The sequence below is a fragment of the Pseudophryne corroboree genome, chromosome 10 (genome assembly GCF_028390025.1).
Source record: "Pseudophryne corroboree isolate aPseCor3 chromosome 10, aPseCor3.hap2, whole genome shotgun sequence".
Classification (NCBI taxonomy): Eukaryota; Metazoa; Chordata; class Amphibia; order Anura; family Myobatrachidae; genus Pseudophryne; species Pseudophryne corroboree.
Window position 1 is genome coordinate 364,761,221 of NC_086453.1, and position 21,229 is coordinate 364,782,449.

Below are 21,229 nucleotides of genomic sequence, written 5' to 3' on the forward strand. Positions count from 1 at the left end.
CATGGAGGGTTAGGGTGAGGCTGTGGGTGGTGGGATGGTTAGGAATAGGCTTCAGGGAGGGGGGTTACTTTAAGGCATCACCAGGGATGGTTTGACTGCAGGGATGGGAGGGTTTGGTTTATGCTGATAGAAAGGTGGGTTAGGGATAGTGGGCCAGAAAGGGAAGGTAAGTATACTTACCTTTTCCTGTCAGTAATCTGATCATCGGGCTGCAGTGTTCAGTATTCTGAGAGCTGACATCACAACCACTTGCATTTCAATCCCAACCCATGCATGGGAACGGAAGGAAGAACAAGTGAAGAAAGGCTATGGGAGACACCAATTCCCCAGCACCAATCACAAGGGACCAACAGAGGACCAACAGGAGAAAATAGGTGACAAAAAATTATTTGCAGTTGATCAATCTTACTAGGATTGTGATTACTACTGACCACATATCAGTCTTCCAAAAGGTATTACATTTCTCTTTCACTAAGACATTTCTTTGATTTGAATGGGAAAAGGATCTATACCTGTTTGGAAAGAAATACCTGCTTTCTACATTCTTTGTGAATCATAAGATGAAATTTACAACCTCAACACTTATGATCAATAGGGATGAGCAGGTTCGGATCTCAGAGATCCAAATCCCCTTGAACTTCATGATTCGAGCCAGGATCCGAGTCCGGCTTGGACTTCCCACCTTCCTCGGATTCCAGGTCAAGGCAAAATGTCATCATCCTGCTGTCAGATTCTCACTGGTTTGGGATTCCTTATAAGGAGCTGCGTGTCGCCGCCATTTTCACTCCAGACTTTGAGAGTGAGGGAGACAGACCTCTGTCTCTCTGTTTGTGTTGGTGTTGCGTAGGGTCACTGTGTGTGTTGCTACAACATTTAAATATAAATTGAAAAAGAATTAGTATGATGACTTATTTTGCTTTATAATTCATCATGTGATAACACAGATAACCTGGTTACTGATGAATATACATAACTGGATCCTGGTGAATATACTGTACACAGATATTCTGGGCCAGTCACATATAAGAGGGAAGACGTGAGAGTCAGCCAGTCTGTGATACAGGAATACAAGATGGATTCCAGCGCCCATAAATTCTATCCTGTACATGGCTTTGATTCTAGAGAATATCTGGAAACATATTTTTCTAACAAACAAGAAATGGGCTTTGGAGATGATTCAATAAAATTTCCAATGGAATGTTTAGACCGTGCTTTCAGTGAGGGTATGTATATTATACTATACTGACAGGATGTATACTATACTATACTATACTATACTGACCAACTTACCCTAGTGTGAGTGATTGCATGTACATGATTGTGTATTAGTGAATTTAGACTGTTCTCTCCAATGCATAAAGTGCTTGGACTATATAAATAAATTGTAATAATGATACTTTATGATGGAGGTAAGATTATATATTTATATGCATTAGTTAAAGTGAAGGAATTACTTTTTTAATTTGCTAAATGCAATGCCTATGAGTCTGTCTTTGATGACGTAACATGACTGTGTACAGTACATACTGATTGCCATTGAGTGTTAGGAATATGCATTACATCATTATATCTGTCACTGACATACTGCAGTTACTGTATATTGAGTGTAGATGAAAGAATCCTGTGTAATCACACTGTCAGATGATAAGGACTAGCAGGGGCAACAGTTTGTTTCCATGCCAAGTTCTGTTGTGCTTTGTGTACAGTCACACACAAACATACGTAGTTGCATATCATATTAATCAGCCCAGTCTCCTGGTACGGGCTAGGTGCATTGCACTGCAATTGACGCTAGAAGGGAGAACTTGTGGCTCACTTGCACCAGGCATCAGTGATATCTAAGTGTGCATGTTTCCTAAGAGTTTACATTATGGCACATTATGGACACTTCTGAGGTCTGTAAATGTCTGTGTGAATATGCAGGAAAAGTGACCCCAGTTACTGGAAATGCTGATCAAAGAAATACTTACATACCACATACATTACCCTGAAGCAGCAACAGGTGTGTTGTGAGGAAGTGGCTTACCTGTATCTAGGGATGTGCGGGTTCTCACTTGTGTTGGATAACCAATAAGATAAATCTGGATAAATCTAAACTTGCAATATATGTGGCAAAACGTACTGAGTAAATAACCCGCACATCTCTACCTGTAACAGGACATTACAGAATGATGTATAGTAGAGTAGTGTAGATGCTACATGTTACAGTATATTACACTCTGTAATCACTGGGGTCTTTCCCTGCAGGTCACATTAAGGGAGATCTTTTGATTGACATCAGTATTGGATCCCTCATTCATCATCTCTATGCAGCCAGTGGATATTTCAAACAGATCCTTGTGCTGAAGGTCTCTGAGCAATGTATTATGGAGCTGAACAAATGGATTAACACACGTACCGGAGCGTTTGATTGGTCTCACATAATGCCATATATTAAATGCACAGAAGGAAATAGGTAAGAAAACATATCTCCCAAAACATCTATCAAGTGTAAACCCAGTGTCAGCACTTTTCTAAATGCTTTACACTGGGCCTCATTAGCCTGGGCTGAAATAAATATCTCTGCGGTAAAGCGCATAACATGGTCTCTTGTTACATGTAGTTCACCAGACTTAGCTAATATTACTAAAACCCAAACTGTTTAATTATTTTATTTGAAATAAACAACTTGCTCAAATCCCTGGGTTTTAAATTCATTAATAGCCTAGATACATATGGATTCTTCTTCTCTTCTCTCCTGAAGTAGCGCAATCAGTAAAAAAAAATAAAAAAAAATTGTGGGGGACATTAAGTTGCACCTTGCAGAATATAGACATGAATTATTCAAAAAGAGCCTAGTAGCACATTACTGGCGTGAGTCTGGCTGCATTATGGGAAACCGTTCTGTTGGCTGTTAGTTATTAATCTCTTGTGGTAAATGAATGAGCATATTATTAAGTTAGATCTATAAAAGTTCTGGCATCTTATTTTATAAGTCGGATCCAGCCAGTGGCGGTCTGGGATTGGGCATGGTGCCATCTGCCACTTGGGCCGGTATAAATTTGAGCTTCTGGGCCACCTGCAGCCACACTCTGCTTGCACATGGCCAGCTGTGGGAGGCAGGAAGGAGGTAGATAGAGAGGATGCTCCCCACCTGGCCGCTCTGCACTATAACACAATAAGAGTAGCTGGCCAGACAGCTCTACCTCCCTGAGCTCCTCTCTTACTGACAGTCAGGTGTGACTACGCATGTGCATCGGGGTGGTGCGTGCCGCTGCTGGGGAGCTTGCCATCATCGGACAAGGGGGGTCATTCCGAGTTGCTCGCTCGTTGCAGATTTTCGCAACGGAGCTATTACTGCGAAAATGCGCATGCACATGGTACGCAGTGCGCATGCACGAAGTATTTTAGCACAAAACTTAGTAGATTTACTCATGGCAGAACGAAGAATTTTCATCGTTGAAGTGATCGGAGTGTGATTGACAGGAAGTGGGTGTTTCTGGGCGGAAACTGACCGTTTTCAGGGAGTGTGCGGAAAAACGCAGGCGTGCCAGGATAAAACGCGGGAGTGTCTGGAGAAACGGGGGAGTGGCTGTCCGAACGCAGGGCGTGTTTGTGACGTCAAACCAGGAACGAAACGGGCTGAGCTGATCGCAGTGTAGGAGTAAGTCTCGAGCTACTCAGAAACTGCTAAGAATTTTCTATTCGCAATTCTGCTAATCTTTCGTTCGCAATTCTGCTAAGCTAAGATACACTCCCAGAGGGCAGCGGCCTAGCGTGTGCAATGCTTCTAAAAGCAGCTAGCGAGCGAACAACTCGGAATCACCCCCAAGAAGAGCTGAGCAGCCACAGGAGACTAGGCAAAAGTAGAGCAGGTAAGTTTGTTTGTACTGCTGAGGGGTGGTTATTGGAGGAACCAGGACGATTACTGTGGAATGGGTGGGGAGAGAGGAGTGTGCTGTGGGGTGGACACTTAAGGGGCCTGAGTAGGGGGTTGATGTGTGGTGGTGGTTGTTGAAGGGGTGAGTGCACTGAAAGGAGATGATGTGAGGTGGACATTAAAAGGGTTAGGGAGTGATGTGAGATGGATATTGTAGGGGGGTGCTGTGTGGGGTGGATATAGAAGGGGGAGTTCTGTGATAACTGGACATAAAAAGGGGGAAGGGTGCTTGAGGTAGACATGGAAAGGGGGTGAGTGCCGGGTGGTCAGCACTGAAGGTGCAGGGGGCCAGTGAGGTTGTTATTAAAGGTGGGCAGTGCATATTCCATGTCCATCCCGGACAGTGAAGGCCCCGGTGGGACAGCTGTGAGGTGGATATTGATGGGTCCGGAGTGCTGTGGGGTGGTTGTTAGGAGGGACAGGGGAAGTGGGGGGTGCAATGAAGTGGATTGTAGAGAAAAGGGGAGGACTGTGAGGTGAACTTTGAAAGGGATGGGGGTGACACATAGACAGTGAAGTAGAACGTAAGTGCTGTAAGGGGCCAGTGAGGGTGTTGGTGAGTGCCCTGAGGTGGACAGTGAGTTCTGTTGCTGGTATAGTGAGGCCAGTGTGTGCTGTGCGGTCAGTGTGTGAACTGTGGAGGAAAGGATAAGTGGGTTAGCTGTGAGGTGAGTGTTGCAAGGGGCTCAGTGTCATTCCTGACACATACCCCTCCAATCTTTCCTCAATGCTGCTGCCCAGCTCATCTTCCTCACCTACGCACTACATCCACCTCCCCTCTATTACAAGCCCTTCACTGTTTCCCCTTCCCCTTCAGAATCCATTTTAAGCTTCTCACACTCACTTACAAAGCCCTCTCCCAATACTCTCCCGTTACATTTCTGACCTATGTCCCTTTACACTACCACACATCCTCTTCACTCTGCTAATGCACGCCGCCTCTCCTGCCTACTTACTACTTCCTCCCACTACTACCTACAAGAATATGCACGTACTGCTCCCTTTCTCTGGATTCCTCTACCTTTCCCCCTCAGACTATCCACCTCTCTACAAAACTTCAAACGGCTCTCAAGATACACGTCTTCACCAAATCCAGCAATCTCTCATCCTAAGCCCTCTGTGGCCCACGCCCACTTAATACCCCATCTGTGTCACTTCTGTCTGTGTGTCCCTCCTCTTTAGAGTATAAGCTTTCACGGGCAGGTTCCTCTTCCCTCATGTGCTTTTATGTCTCTTAACCTATCTTCTTTTTTATACTCACTTTGTAGTCACCGAATACCTCAGTTTTCTGCTGCCCTGACACTTATTTCATTGCTGTTTACTGGCGCAGTTATATTTATATACCCTGTACTTGTCCTATATTGTATTGAATTGTAAGTCACTGTCTTCATGTTTTGCTTATTTGTTTACTCTGTAATTGGGCGCTGCAGATCCCATGTGGTGCCATATAAATATACGATAATAATAATAAATATAATAATAATATGGAAGGAACAGACAGAGACAGAGAGATATAGAGGGGGTAATGAGGGGACAGGGAGGGGAGATATATGGGTAAGGGCTGGTAGGAAAGCAGGGGCCACTTGGTTGCATTTGCCCCCCAGGCTGAAAGTTGCCGGCCAGGATGCTGCATTCTGCATTAGTGGGAACCAGTATACGAGGAAAGGATATAGGACCCTATTCAGTAAAGATTGTACATTCTGCTAAACAACACAATTTACAATCATTTTGCTTGCATACTGGGGGCCACCGATCACAGGGCACTGCCACCCAGCATGCAGCCCACAGCCCACCCACTGTGATCGTGCCGAAATTGTGGACGGCTCCTGCCGGCACAGCCTGGCTGCGGTGGTATCAGGCCTGCCGCCATATTTTTGTTCAGAGTGGCTGAGTCTGATATCACGCAGCTGCTCTGATAACGCCCACTCCACACACCCCATTCAGAAGACTCCGCCCCGGTTTCCCTCCCGCCGCCCCTCCCCCCCTGCAATGCTTTGTCTCCGCCTTGGAAATGGAGCATTGCCACCCCCACCCCCACCCTGCGAATGCCTCTGCCTGTCAATCAGGCAGAGGGGTTCGTATGTACTTTGGGTCACCCACAGTAAATGCGGGCGCATGCACATAGTGCCCCCTGTACCAGTGATGCTTATACAAGATGCAATGCTCCCTGTAGCAGTGATGCTTACACAAGCAACACCCGCTGTACCAGTGACGCTTACACACGCAACACCCCCTGTACCAGTGACGCTTGCACACGTAATGCCCCCTGTACCAGTGACGCTTACACACGCAACACCCCCTGTACCAGTGATGCTTATACAAGATGCAATGCTCCCTGTAGCAGTGACACTTACACAAGCAACACCCCCTGTACCAGTGATGCTTGCACACATAATGCCCCCTGTACCAGTGACGCTTGCACATGCAACACCCCCTGTACCAGTGATGTTTACACACGCAACACCCCCTGTACCAGTGACACTTGCACACGTAATGCCCTCTGTAGCAGTGATGCTTACACACATTATGCTGCACAGTCACACATACACACATACACATACTGTACATACATTACACACATACAGTACAGTCACACATACATATACACAGATACTGTATACATACACACACAGATACTGTATACGTATACACTCACACACACTTTCACTCTTTCCAGCCACTTGCATAAAGAAGTCTGGCAACTCGTCCTTCTGTTTTGCAGGCTGCAGCCTTGCCCCGTGTTGCCCCCCCCATTCCTGTGTAGCTCCTCCCTTTAAGAACCGCCCAGCACACTGCACTGTAAGGTGAGTGTGTGACAGGGGAGGGGGAGAGGAGGCTTCATGATGCCGGCGCCATTGCCTGTCATAGAGCGTGACAGGCGCAGCAGCTGGCAGCAGCATGTATAGATAGATCTACTGTATATATACATTCTTTTCTTTTAATGCAATTCCATCAACGTCGTCGGCTAAGACCGATGCCCAATGTCATAGAGGCCATGCAAAATCCAAGAAGCAAAAATGAATAACCAAAAAACAATTATCTGATAAGAAACATAAAATTGGAAGTATGCCATTCACGACACAAAGTGGCAAGGAAAGGCTAAGGCTTTGGCCTATGTTCATGACTGGTAGATCAGCTTCTCATAAAGATGGAAGCGCTCCTCCCTCTTGAAAAAGAAAAAAAAATAAAGCACAGGAAAAAACAACTGTGCATTCAGAGTTATTAAAAATCCCCAAGGAGAGTCCAAGTGTGCCTAGGCCTTACCTTCCAAAGACTGTATGGGAAGATGAGGCTCCTATGACCATTTTCACACCATCTGCAAATGCTGGGAGGAGCACTGCCATCCAGTTGCTGATATTGAGATTGAGGATGTCACTGTAGAAGTACACCAGGATAAGGAGATTATTGGTGTAGCTGGCGCTGAGGAGGAAGTTGATGATGAGGATTCTGATGGTGATGTGGTTTGTTTGAATAAGGCACCAGTGGAGACAGTTGTTGGCTATGAGATGAAAACGCTCTTTGTCATGCATGGGCAAAATACCAAAAAATCCACCTCTTCGGTGTGGAATTATTTCTCTGTGAGGATGTAAACACTGAAGGGGGTGAATAATCGGAGGATGAGGATGACATGTTGCCTCTGTAAAGCCAGTTTCTGCAGGGAGTGAATAATTGCTTCTTTTTTGTTGGGGGCCCAAACAAAGCAATCATTTATGCCACAGTCATATGGAAAACCATTTAGCTGAAATGCTTTGTTTGTTAAGGCGTGCATGTCCTGTTTATAAAACATAAGGGTGGGAAGGCAAAAGTACAATTTCATCTTGCACGTCTTTTCTTTGTCTACCACATCATTCCAGGGGTGCTGCCCTATATGGGTGCTGCCCCTCTGCCCTATGAGTCCAGGGTTGCTGTCCCACTGCCATTTAAGTCCAGGGGTGCTGTTGCCTGCCTATGTAATTATCCAGGGTTGCTGCCTATGCTGTATAAGACCAGGGGTGTTGCCTATCTGCTGTATAAATCCAGAGGCACTGCCATATAATTCCAGAGGTGCTGCTGTATTTGATCCTAGCTTTAAAATAAAACCTAGAGCAGAATATCAAACAAGCTTCAACATCACAACCAGATTTATGTAAACATATAGCCGCAAAGTTAGAAATGGAAATTGCAATTTTGACAAAGCGTTTTTTTAATAAAGTGAAGAGAGACCACATTTGTGGCCAAAGTCAGTCAGACTCAGAAGAGACAATCATAATCCAGTGGAACGTGACATGGCAACATCTACTACTTCATTTTCTCTGGCAACTGCCGGAGAAAACTAGATTCTCTAAACACACCTATGTCTTTATCTCTGCCATATAATTCCAGGGGTGCCCATTCTGAACCCATTTATCTCTAGCAGATATATATTCTATTGTGCACTGTGTACCCAGCATTAGAGAGAGGTTCTTCTCAATTATTTCATGTTAGAGACTCAAATGAATGGCTCCATTTAGTAAATCTTAATTTTGATTTATTATTAATGTTCCACATTTTGGGATTATTTACAAGATGCACATTTGTTGTACAGGGTACTTTTCCTTTATTTTGTAAATGTTTTCTCCTTAATAATTGTACAATATAAGGGCTACATAGGGTTATCGCAAGACCTTGTGGTGTTAGAAGAACAGAGTTTCAGAGATCTTCCTTTTCATCAGCTTTCCATTGCACTACAGCACTAGATGGGCCAGGAGTTCATGTGACGCACAAACAGTTACTGAATAAGGGCACAGTATGGAGTCTCATGGTGGCTTACAGCCAGGAAGAAATCTGGCTTGCCAGACTGAGGCATTCTGTGGGAAAAGAGGTTAGCATTGCTTCCTCCCACAGTCCTACTTGTAATATGAAAAGAGTTTAGACTGTGGAGTGGTAATTTTCACTAGGGCTTGGGCTGTATTACAAAAAAAAATCACTGCACGGTCCTGCTTAGTACTGTACCGAACCCACCCGAACTCAACTTGCCCCATCCAGGGTTGCTGTGGGGGCTCAGGAGAGGCTGATAAAACATCTGCTGTGCTGCTTTCTTTAAAAAAAAATGAATAAAATAAACAAGACACACAGGTATGCTCACATGCATGTAACTGGGACACACAGGTATGCTCACATATGTGTTACTGGGAGCTGAGAAAAATGAAATGAAGGCTTCTGTCACAAAATATAAAAATTAAAATGCAATTAAAAATTGAAAAAAAGAAACCCACGAGATTTAAAAAAAAAATAAGTCTCCACACTACGTGGATGGGAAAATATAAAATCTTGATCCTGTGGTATACACCAGTTTATTTGCATCCCAGCATTAAATCCAAGATTATCTTAATTCCTTAAAATGGAGAAGGGGGTACAAATTAGGAGGCTTTGGCCCCTAGTTTTTCAGTTTGTCCAGTAATGTGGTAATTATACATTTGCTTGGTTAAAGCCCTTTCTGTTCCATACCAATATAGGAGTGGAATTGAAAGCTTGTGTGTTGTTCCTGATTGCATGTGCCTCTCTAATTTTTAATCACCTTCTTGACACTGTCTTCTTCCTCTTGCCTCTTCTCATAATGTGAAAAGTCATCAAATATGGAGGTGGTATGTTTGTAGCTAGCTATGATTTGAAGAACCTTTTCCAGGGGGACCACCTGTCGCTGAAATTATGGGTTTATTAAACTGTGCATGTCCTGTTTAGACAACATAAGGGTGAGTGGGAGGGCCCCAGGACAATTCCATCTTGCACCTCATTTCTTTTGCATTATGTGATCTTTGGGGTCTAGTTGTTAAAACTGCCATCCTGTCTGAAACTGCAGTGCCACTCCAAGATGGGCCATGAGTTTGTGCCACAGACTTGTGTCGCTAAGCTTAGTCATCCAGCTACCTCGGTGAAACATTTTGGCCTAAAAATAATATTGTGAGGTGTGAGGTGTTCAGAATAGACTGGAAATGAGTGGAAATAAATGTTATTGAGGTTAATAATACTGTAGGATCAAAAATGCCCCCAAATTCTGTGATTTTAGCTGTTTTTATGTTTGTTTGTTTGTTTGTTTGTTTGTTTATTTATTTGTTTTAAATCCAGATCCAAAACCAAAACTAGAAAGGGTGGTTTTGGCAAAACCAATTCAGATACAAAACAAAAACAAAAAACCTGAAAAGTGTTCACCGCACATCTCTACTTAATACAGTATGTTTACCTTTAGATCTAGGCTTCAGCACCACAAATGACCTGTGAACCATATAACAAGATCTTACTCCTGACAGAAACTCTGGTCCAAACAGGTCTGCATGTGAGAGACTAAAATAGTCCAGATCATAGGTGTTTCTACAATGGGTGCAGTGCACACGGGCCCCTGAGTGTTATTCTATACAAAACTTCAGACTGTAACAATCATAATAAATGTTTCTGTGCTAACAGATTACTTTGTATACTAATAGCCAGGACCGCACTAATCATACAAACAAGGATATTCATACAGTATATCTATGGTTTTTTATTAATTCCGCTGATATCAGCTTTTTTATTGTGTTATATTTGTTTTTGTTTTTTTGTGTGAACATTATGGTTTGTTTTCTATGCATATTAAATGTATCTCATTTGTACTTTACATTCCCGGCTCTTCTGACTGATAAACTTATTATTTAGAAAGCGAAGTTTCTGATCCCTTGAGCACTTCTATTTATTCTGTTTCGAGCATACAGATTACCCTTCCTTTCTGCCTTGCCCAGGACATATAGCAGAGGACCTGCTGCAACTATCAGTTTGATTATTTTTCTCAGAGTTTATTTAAGAAATCAGCAGTTTATCAAACAATAATGTATTAAAAATTGCATTAAAAAATGGGAGAAAGAATTGGCTCATCCCCCAAGAACCATCCCTTACACTCTCTACATCTGAGGTCCATACTATACGCATCTTCCAACCTGTCCATCTACGAGTAGCTGTCATTTACCGCCCCCCTGGTATGTCCTCCAAATTCCTTGACAACTTTGCTTCCTGGCTTCCTAACTTCCTTTCTTCTGACATTCCCTCCATTATCTTAGGCGACTTCAACATCCCAATTGATATCCCCACAAAATCCTCTGCCTCTAAACTCCTTAACCTTACATCTTCACTTGGTCTCTCCAAATGGACCTCCTCCCCCTCCCATGTGAAAGGGAGCACACTGGATCTGGTCTTCATTCATCGCTGTGATAATTCTGATTTCTCCAACTCCCCATTTATCCTCTCAGACCACCACCTGCTCTACTTTAACTTATCACTCTCTGCTACTCCATCTCTACCTCCTAAGGCTACCATCACTAAATGCAACATTGAGGCTATCGACACCACTTCCCTATCCTCCCTACTCGACTCACTTCTCCCTCCTATACTGTTTCTCTCATGCCCTGAACAAGCCACATCCATGTACAATGCTTCCCTTACTTCTGCTCTCAACTCTGTTGCTTCACCAACCAATATTCGCCCTCGCAGATCAATACCTCAACCGTGGCACACCAAATGCACCAGAGAGATGCAAAAATGCTCACATATTGCTGAGTGACAGTGGAGGAAATCACGCTCCCAGACAGACTTTCTCCATTTCAAACTTATGTTCTCTTAATTCAGTGTTGCCCTTTCCTTCACTAAACAGTCATGCTTCCAAATCCTCATATCCTCCCAGTCTGCCAATCCATGGCGCCTCTTTGCCACTCTCAACTCCCTCCTCTGCCCACCCGCATTTTGTCTCCCCCTCACTCTCTGCTCTTGACTTTGCCACTTACTTCACATCCAAAATTGACTCCATACATCAGGACATTGCATCCCACCAAAAATATCAGCAACCACCCACCTCCTATCCCTTACCACCCCTACCATTCTCTCTTACCAACTCTGACATCTTTTTCCCATGTATCTGGTGAGGAAGTCATGGCCCTTATCCGTTCCTCAACCCCTCCACCTCCTCACTTGAAGCTGTCCCCTCCCACCTCCTCCGCTACCTCTCTCTCTCTGTCTGCGCCCTTCTTGCCCACCTCCTCAATCTCTCCCTCTCATCAGGCACTGTCCACTCTGCCTTCAAGCAAGCAGTCATCTCACCTATTTTTAAAAAAACCTACCCTTGATCCACACACTCTCTCCAACTATCGACCAATCTCTCTTCTTCCTTTTACCTCCAAACTCCTTGAGCGTATTGTCTATAACTGCCTGACTGCCTTTCTTTCCCCCCACTCACTACTTGACCCATTCCAGTCTGGCTTCCATTCTCTCCACTCCACTGAAACTGACCTCACAAATGTCTGCAATGACCTCCTATCTGCTAAATACAAGGGTCACTATTCTTTGCATATTCTACTTGACCTCTCTGCTGCTTTTGACACTGTGGACCACCCTCTCCTTCAGCAAATCCTTCATTCCCTTGATTTATGTGATACTTTCCTCTCCTTGTTGTCCTCCAACCTCTCTGACCATTCCTTCTCTGTCTCCTCTCATGGCTCCACCTCCCCCCACTTTCACTAACTGTAGGAGTCCCCAAAGGCTCTGTTCTCTCTAGGAGAACTCATTAGCTCTTTTGACTTACAATATCAACTCTATGCTGATGATACTCAAATCTACCTTTCCTCCCCTGACCGCTCTCCTGCTCTCCTCAATCGTGTCTCCAACTGTCTCTCTGCTATCTCTTCTTGGATGTTCCAGCACTTTCTTAAACGTAACATCTCTAAAACTGAGCTGATCATCTTCCCTCCCTCCCGCACAACCTCACCTCCCTCAATTTCATTATCTATAGATGGTACTACTATCTCCTCTAGCCCCCAAGTGCGCTGTCTTGGAGTGAACCTTGACTCCTCCCTCTTCTTCAAACCACACATTCAGCACCTATCACAAACCTGTCATTTTTATATCAAAAATATTTCCAGGATCAGACCCTTTCTCACCCAGGATGCTACTAAGACCCTTATCCACTCACTGGTTATCTCCAGACTGAAATACTGTAATCTCCTCCTGACTTGCATCCCTAACACATACATATCTCCACTCCAATCTATCCTCAATGCTGCTGCCTGGATCATCTTCCTCACCAAACGCACTACATCCACCTCCCCGCTCTTACTAGCCCTTCACTGGCTCCCCTTCCCCTTCAGAAACCATCTCAAGCTTCTAACACTTACTTATAAAGCCCTCACCCACTCCTCTCCTAGTTACATCTCTGACCTCATCTCCCTTTACACTCCCGCCTGTCCTCTTCGTTCTGCTAATGCATGCCACCTCTCCTGCCTTCTGATTAGCTCCTCCCACTCCTACCTCCAAAATTTTGGACAGACTGCTCCCTTTTTCTGGAATTCTCTAACTCTCCCCCTCAGACTCTCCACCTCTCTACAAAACTTCAAATGGACTCTCAAGACACACGACTTCTCCAAACCCATCTCTCATCCTAAGCCTTCTGTGGCCCACGCTCACTTTCTACCCCATCTGTGTCACCCCTGTTTGTGTGCCCCTCCCCTTTAGAATGTAAGCTCTCACAAGCATTGTCCTCTTCCCTCATGTGCTTTTACGTCTCTTACTTAACCTATCTTTTCAATACTCCCTTTGATGGCACCAAATCCTTCAGTTTTCTGCTACCCTGATACTTATTTCAGTGCTGTATACTGATGCAGCTATGTCTATATACCCTGTACTTGTCCTATATTGTATTGAACTGTAAGTCACTGTCTTCACGTTTTGATTATTTGTTTACTCTACAATTGGGCGCTGCCGATCCCACGCGGCACCATATTAATGGGTGTGGTTCATCAAATCGACAGTGTCTAGGTCGACAATGTTTAGGTCGACCACTATAGGTCGACAGTCACTAGGTCGACATGGATGGAAGCTCGACATGGTTTCTAGGTCGACATGTGCTAGGTCGACAGGTCTAAAGGTCGACATGAGGATTTTTTTTTTGTGTTGTTTTCTTCGTAGAGTGACCGGGATCCCAAATTAGTGCACCGCGTCCCCTCGCATGGCTCGCTTCGCTCGCCATGCTTCGGGCATGGTGCCTTCGCTCCGCTACCACTTTGCTCTGCACACTTTACGTTCCAATCGTAGTCCACGTGGATCGTTAAGTATGAAAAAATTCAAAAAAAGAAAAAAATGTGAAAAACTCATGTCGACCTTTAGACCTGTCGACCTAGCACATGTCGACCTAGAAACCCTGTCGACCTTCCATCCATGTCGACCCAGTGACTGTCGACCTATAGTGGTCGACCTAAACATTGTCGACCTAGACACTGTCGATCTTCAGACCGGATCCCCATATTAATAAATGATAATAATAATAATGATAATAATAATAATAATAGTAATTGGCACATCAAGCAGGCCTATGAGAATCCTCAGCACCATATAATATTATTCTATAAGTGTAGACAAGAATACCTGATTACAATTTTCAGCACCTCAGATTGTGAATGCAAAGCCCAGTGTGAGGACAGAGTATAGGTTAGGCAGAAGTGTCCTGGCAGCTAGAGCCACCCCTGTGATCTGGCATTAGGATTCCCATTCAGAAGTGTGTAAATTATTAGGAAGGGAAAGTTTTGGAAAGAATTGGCCATCAGTCACATTATCTCTTATTCTGAGATGGGTTTCTAATGTGTGTTTTGTATACTCAGGCCTGCTACAGTCAGATGCAAATTACACAGTATACCTGTGACAGAATCTAGCGCTGCATGTTCTATCATCGGTCTCTGACAGAAAGCTCCTCAGTGGGAAGGACCAGCATTGGGTTTGTCATCAGAGTACCCTTAAATCATTTTTCAGGTCTCCACTTACAGCCAACTCCGGGCAGAGGTATATTGCCAGCTACGGGCAGTACTGTTCTGCCAACTCCGGGCAGAGGTATATTGCCAGCTTTTGTCAGTACTGATCTATCAGCTCTGGGCAGAGGTATATTGCCAGCTATGGGCAGTACTGTTCTGCCAGCTCCGGGCAGAGGTATATTGCCAGCTATGGGCAGTACTGATCTATCAACTCCGGGCAGAGGTATATTGCCAGCTACGGGCAGTACTGTTCTGCCAGCTCCGGGCAGAGGTATATTGCCAGCTACTGGCAGTACTGTTCTGTCTGCTCTGGGCAGAGGTATATTGCCAGCTATGGGCAGTACTGATCTATCAGCTCCGGGCAGAGGTATATTGCCAGCTACGGGCAGTACTGTTCTGCCAGCTCCGGGCAGAGGTATATTGCCAGCTACAGGCAGTACTGTTCTGTCAGCTCTGGGCAGAGGTATATTGCCGGCTTTGGGCAGTACTATTCTGTCAGCTCCAGGCAGAGGTATATTGCCGGATATAGGCTGTAATGTTCTGTCAGCTCCAGGTAGAGGTATATTGCCAGCTATGGGCAGTACTGTTCTCTCAGCTACGGGCAGAGGTATATTGCCAGCTACGGGCAGTACTGTTCTGCCAGCTCCGGGCAGAGGTATATTGCCAGCTATGGGCAGTACTGATCTATCAGCTCCAGGCAGAGGTATATTGCCTGCTACAGGCAGTACTGTTCTGTCAGCTCTGGGCAGAGGTATATTGCCAGCTATGGGCATTACTGTACTGTCAGATCTGGGCAGAGGTATATTGCCAGCTACAGGCAGTACTGTTCTGTCAGCTCTGGGCAGAGGTATATTGCCAGCTATGGGCAGTACTGATCTATCAGCTCCAGGCAGAGGTATATTGCCAGCTATGGGCAGTACTGATCTATCAGCTCCGGGCAGAGGTATATTGCCAGCTATGGGCAGTACTGTTCTGTCAGCTCTGGGCAGAGGTATATTGCCAGCTATTGTCAGTACTATTCTGTCAGCTCCAGGCAGAAGTATATTGCTGGCTACGGGCAGTACTGTTCTGTCAGCTCTGGGAAGAGGTATATTGCCAGCTACGGGCAGTACTGTTCTGCCTGCTCCGGGCAGAGGTATATTGCCAGCTATGGGCAGTACTGTTCTCTCAGCTACGGGCAGAGGTATATTGTCAGCTACGGGCAGTACTGTTCTGCCAGCTCCGGGCAGAGGTATATTGCCAGCTATGGGCAGTACTGATCTATCAGCTGTAGGCAGAGGTATATTGCCAGCTATGGGCAGTACTGATCTATCAGCTCCGGGCAGAGGTATATTGCCAACTACGGGCAGTACTGTTCTGCCAGCTCCGGGCAGAGGTATATTGCCAGCTACAGGCAGTACTGTTCTGTCAGCTCCAGGCAGAGGTATATTGCAAGCTCCAGGCAGTACTGTTCTGTCAGCTCTGGGCAGAGGTATATTGCCAGCTACGGGCAGTACTATTCTGTCAGCTCCAGGCAGAGGTATATTGCCAGCTATTGGTAGTACTGTTCTGTCAGCTCTGGGCAGAGGTATATTGCCAGCTACGGGCAGTACTGTTCTGTCAGCTCTGGGCAGAGGTATATTGCCAGCTATAGGCAGTACTATTCTGTCAGCTCCAGGCAGAGGTATATTGCCAGCTATTGTCAGTACTGTTCTGTCAGCTCTGGGCAGAGGTATATTGCCAGCTATGGGCAGTACTGTTCTGTCAGCTCCGGGCAGAGGTATATTGCCAGCTATTGTCAGTACTGTTCTGTCAGCTCTGGGCAGAGGTATATTGCCAGCTATGGGCAGTACTATTCTGTCAGCTCCAGGCAGAGGTATATTTCCAGCTATTGTCAGTACTGTTCTGTCAGCTCTGGGCAGAGGTATATTGCCAGCTACAGGTAGTACTGTTCCTGTCAGCTCTGGATAGGTTTGCCTGCTATGGGCAGTTTCAGGGAGTGATAAAATAGATTGGCCTGAACAGGCATCCCTGTGAGAAATCCATATTACTTGTATTTATATAGTTAGATTTGACAGCAACAAATTTACCATAATATGGAGATAAGACCTGAGTGATAAGCTGAAAGTAGTACCTATGTGAATTGGACATCAGGGATTATTTCTGAAGAATTTCTCATTCCCTCTGATAAATACTTTCTCTCACATGAGGGAGTAGTGGACACTGAAATAACCTTTACCAAAGTTTTTATGTCCATTGTTGCAATATATGAGGAAAAAACAGTGTGTCAGCCTGTGTCCGTTTGGATGGTTGACCATGTTATGGTCGACAGTCATTAGGTCGACCACTATTGGTCGACTTTGACATGGTCGACATGGACACATTGACATGGATGACATGGACACATTGTCGACACATGAAAATGGTCGACAGATTAAATGTCGCCATGTGAAAAGGTCGACATGAGTTTTTGTTTTTTTTAAATCGTGGAACTTTTCCATACTTTACGATCGTGATCTACGATTGGGAATGGTAATCTGTGCTGAGCGCAGCGGTAGTGGAGCAAGGCACCTTGCCTGAAGCATGGCGAGTGAAGCAAGCCATGCGAGGGGACGCGGTGCACTAATTGGGATTCCCCGTCACTTTACACAAAAAACTACACAAAAAAGTAAAAAAACTCATGTTGACCTTTTCATGTGTCGACCTTTCAGGTGTCGACCATTTTATGTGTCGACCATTTGTCCATGTTGACCATGCCAATGTTGACCAATAGTGTTCGACCTAATGACTGTCGACAATAACATGGTCGACCATTCATACCGGAACCGTGTCAGCCAAAGAGACTGAGCCTGCGTCCTCATCCTTCAGTGCTGAAGAAAAATCTGATTCAGTCCTGCCCAGCTGACAGTTTGCATGTGACCTTTGCACAACCTAGCCTGCTGGGCAAGTGCAATTTCATTGTTAGTGTTGGCAAGTTAGGGTGGGGCCACACATAGCGGCCAAGCGGGTCCCGTTTAGTGGGAACCGCTTGGCCGAAAGGAGAGTGCACATGGGCACTTATGCAGGTGTCAACAGATGTGCGGCAGTCTCGCTGCCGCCGGATCCAAATGCAACATGCTGCGGTTGGGCCGGATAGCAGGATGAAAGGATTTCAGTGTTAACACATACATTTCAATGCATGTGTTCACACAGTGTGGCTGTGGTGTGTTCTATGAAATCCCGTGTGTCTCTAACCAGATCCTGTTCTGTGGCATCCTGCAGAACACCCCCTCATAGCAAAGTTGGTCCCATTCAGCAGGACCCGCTTGACACTATGTGTGGCCCCAGCTTTAGTGATTTAAAAATTTTCCTTCCCTGCCTTCCAGCAGAAAATCATGATGCTTGCTACATAACCCACCAGTTGTTGTTAGGTAGCTATCCTCCCGACAAACAAATACAAATATCTCACATACTGTTATCATAATATACTATTTATTGAGACACACTGTTCTGCATTGACTTAGTCACGAGTACGAATGGGCTCAGCCAGGCATGGCTAGTCATTGCTGTGATGCGTATGCATGTACGTATACATTGCGGCAGTGATGAGCCTGGCTATATCTGTAAATCTCCTAGTCCAGAAGTTCTCAAACTTTTTGAATCACGGCGCCCTACAGTACCAAAAATCCTTTCACTGCACCCATAGGCTAAAAGTTATTTTATTGAGTCATTAAGAAAGAAATATTAAATTAAGTAAATTGTCTTTTTATGTCATCATTAGGTTCAATTGTGTGGTGAGGGGCAATATCTGCTTCTGTTTGTCCACATATATTATGAGTAGCAGCCACCAGCACTGGTTTTTGCCTATTACATTGACCATAAATAATTTGAATTAGTCCTGGACCATAAATCAAAGGCACCCCTGCAAGTTTCCTGAGGCACGCCATGGAGCCACAGTTTAAGAACCACTGTCATAATTGAAAAAAACATCTCAAAGAATTAAATGTACCTGACTTTAGTCTAGTTCTAATGTTTCTGATAATATAAACAAGTGTAATACCTGCACAATGCTAATGCTTCATATCTAACTGATACAATCTGTATTGCCACTTTTCTGACCTGGCCAGAGTCAGACTGGCCCACAGGGGTACAGGGAAAACCCCCACTGAGCCCCATTGTCTGTCTCCTCCTCTAGGAATCAGGTTCCAACTGTGCACTTGAATTTTGTCATAGGCACATAGGCGCAGCACACTGAGCCAGAACGTGGGGGTAGGAGATACTATGACACATATGTTTGATCAAATTCTCTTTGGTATGCCTAATTCAGAACTGGTCACCTTAGCAGCAGCCGCATTGTACGTGAGCACACAGTGAGATGCAACAGCACCTCACTTGTGTGATTGCTTCTGCCTGATTGGCAGGTAGATGCAGGGATGGATCCAGAGGGGGCATGACACACTGCTGTGTGACCCTCCCTAACTGGTTGCCACAAATGTCAGTCTGCCCATCAGCCCTCCCCTGGGCAGGCTTTCTTGATCAGCCCAGCAGCTCCACCTCCAGCATTAAACTTGCAGGGATAGGCTTGATAGGTATTGGTTCTCTGCACACATGTGACATGTTCAGTGCTGAGGAGCCCAGTAGCTAATGTTCAGGGCTCAGTGACAGCCCATATATCAACCCGGGATCTGGAGGAGTCAGACAGAGTCAGCGCCACCGAGGGAAGAAGCGCCACCACAGGGACTGAGGCAACTAGCAAGAAGTCCCAGACAGGTCAGTCACTGTGGTCACGTGGACACCGATGTTGCCGTCCATGCACCCAGCAAGGAGGATGTTAAATGAAGCAGAAGATGACTCCATTGCCCTGGCCCCTACTTTCTTCAGTCTGGGATAGAATCAGTGGGTGAGTAGTGGTGCTGCTGAGTGTGGGGAGAAGGGGCATGGCCAGAAGGTGAAGGATAGAAGGCTGCTGCTGAGGAGGGAAGTCTGGAATGGGTGAGGTTGGCTGCTGGCTGCTGCTGAGGCCTGGGGAGGAAGTAAATGAGGAGCAGAGTAGCAGTGCTGGGTGTAGATAGAACGTAGAGAAGGGCCAGAAGTTGGAAATTATAAAGCTACATCTGAGGGGAGTGAGGTTGGCTGCTTCTCAGTGGTGGGAAGGGGGTGACTTGTCTACAATGAGAACAGAGGAGGCGTTCTGAGCAGGAGTCTGAGTCTATCTCGGGACTTCCTGTTAGACATGGAAACCAGAACGGGGCAAAACATCATCATGTCACTGTCGGATTCTCATGGATTTTGTATTCCATTTAAGGAGCCTGGCATTGCCGCCATTTTCACTACAGACTTGGAGAGTGAGGAAGACAGACCTCTGACTCTCTGTGTGTGTGGTGGTGTCAGGTGGGGTCAGTGTGTGCTCTGTAGGTGTGCTGTTCCTATCACTGTGGAGTCCCTGTGCTGATAGGGTAGCTGTCCTGGTTGTCACTGGTGTTTCATATTCCATTAGGGAAGCTGCAGCTGTACATGGGTGTTTCTGCCCTGGCTGTCACCGAGTTGTACAGCGGGCAGGGGCACAGTCCTCCTGTATGCAGTGAAAATACAGAGGCTCTGGCTGTAAAAAATCAGGGGTGAAGTGCAAACAAATGTACACTGGCCCTGTCTTGTATGCTGTAAAAATTCTGGGTTCAGTGAAAAAAATGTACACTGGCCCTGTCTTGTGTGCTGTAAAAATTATGGGGTACTGCTGTTAAAATAAAAGTACACTGGTCCTGTATGCTGTAAAATACAGGAGTGCTGTTGTTAAAATAAAAGTACACTGGTCCTGTATGCTGTAAAAATACATGGGTGTTGCTGTTAAAATAAAAGTACACTGGTCCTGTATGCTGTAACAAAAAAAGGGGTGCTGCTGTTAAAATAAAATTACACTAGTCCTGTATGCTGTAAAAAAACAAGGGTGCTGCGGTTAAAATGAAAGTACACTGGTCCTGTATGCTGTAAAATACAGGGGTGCATTGAAAATAATTGGACACTGGCCTTTGCTTGTATGCTGTAAAATTACAGGGGTGTTTTGAAAAGTTGGCCATGGGATGAAAAAGCCCATTGTCATGCCTGGGCAAAATACCAAAAGAGCCACCTCTTTGGTGAGGAATTAATTCTCCACAAATCTGGGCACCAGATGTCAAGCCATATGTTGCCTTTGTCAATCCATAATAAGTGTGGGTAAGGACATCAATCACCTAGCAACATCCTCTCTTATACGTCACCAGCAGTGCATTCATCATAAGTCATTGTCAAGTTCACAAACTTTCAGTAATAGCATGTGCAGTCCACTGACACCTAAATGATGTGGTTTGTTTGAATATTATCTATCTATGAGGGTGAGGATGTAAACACTGAAGGGGGGAATCTGGGGATGAGAATGACATCTTGCCACTGTAGAGCCAGTTTGTGCAAGGAGAGATTAATTGCTTAAATTTTGGTGGGGTCCTAAACAAACCAATCATTTCAACCACAGTCGTGTGGCAGACCCTGTCGCTGAAATTATTGGTTTGTTAAAGTATGCATGTCCTGTTTATACAACATAAAG

The 21,229-nt window shown here is 45.2% G+C and overlaps 1 protein-coding gene across 1 annotated transcript in view; it reads left to right on the top strand.

Moving 5' to 3' along the window:
- Positions 1–1,067: 1,067 nt before the first annotated feature.
- LOC134965381 (nicotinamide N-methyltransferase-like) overlaps positions 1,068–21,229 on the top strand; it is a 28,586-nt gene continuing 8,424 nt past the window's right edge. The window contains exons 1-2 of the mRNA XM_063941846.1: positions 1,068–1,223; positions 2,248–2,455. Of these exons, the coding sequence (XP_063797916.1) occupies positions 1,073–1,223; positions 2,248–2,455 (359 nt within the window). The 5' untranslated portion in view covers positions 1,068–1,072. The remainder of the gene's footprint in view (positions 1,224–2,247; positions 2,456–21,229) is intronic.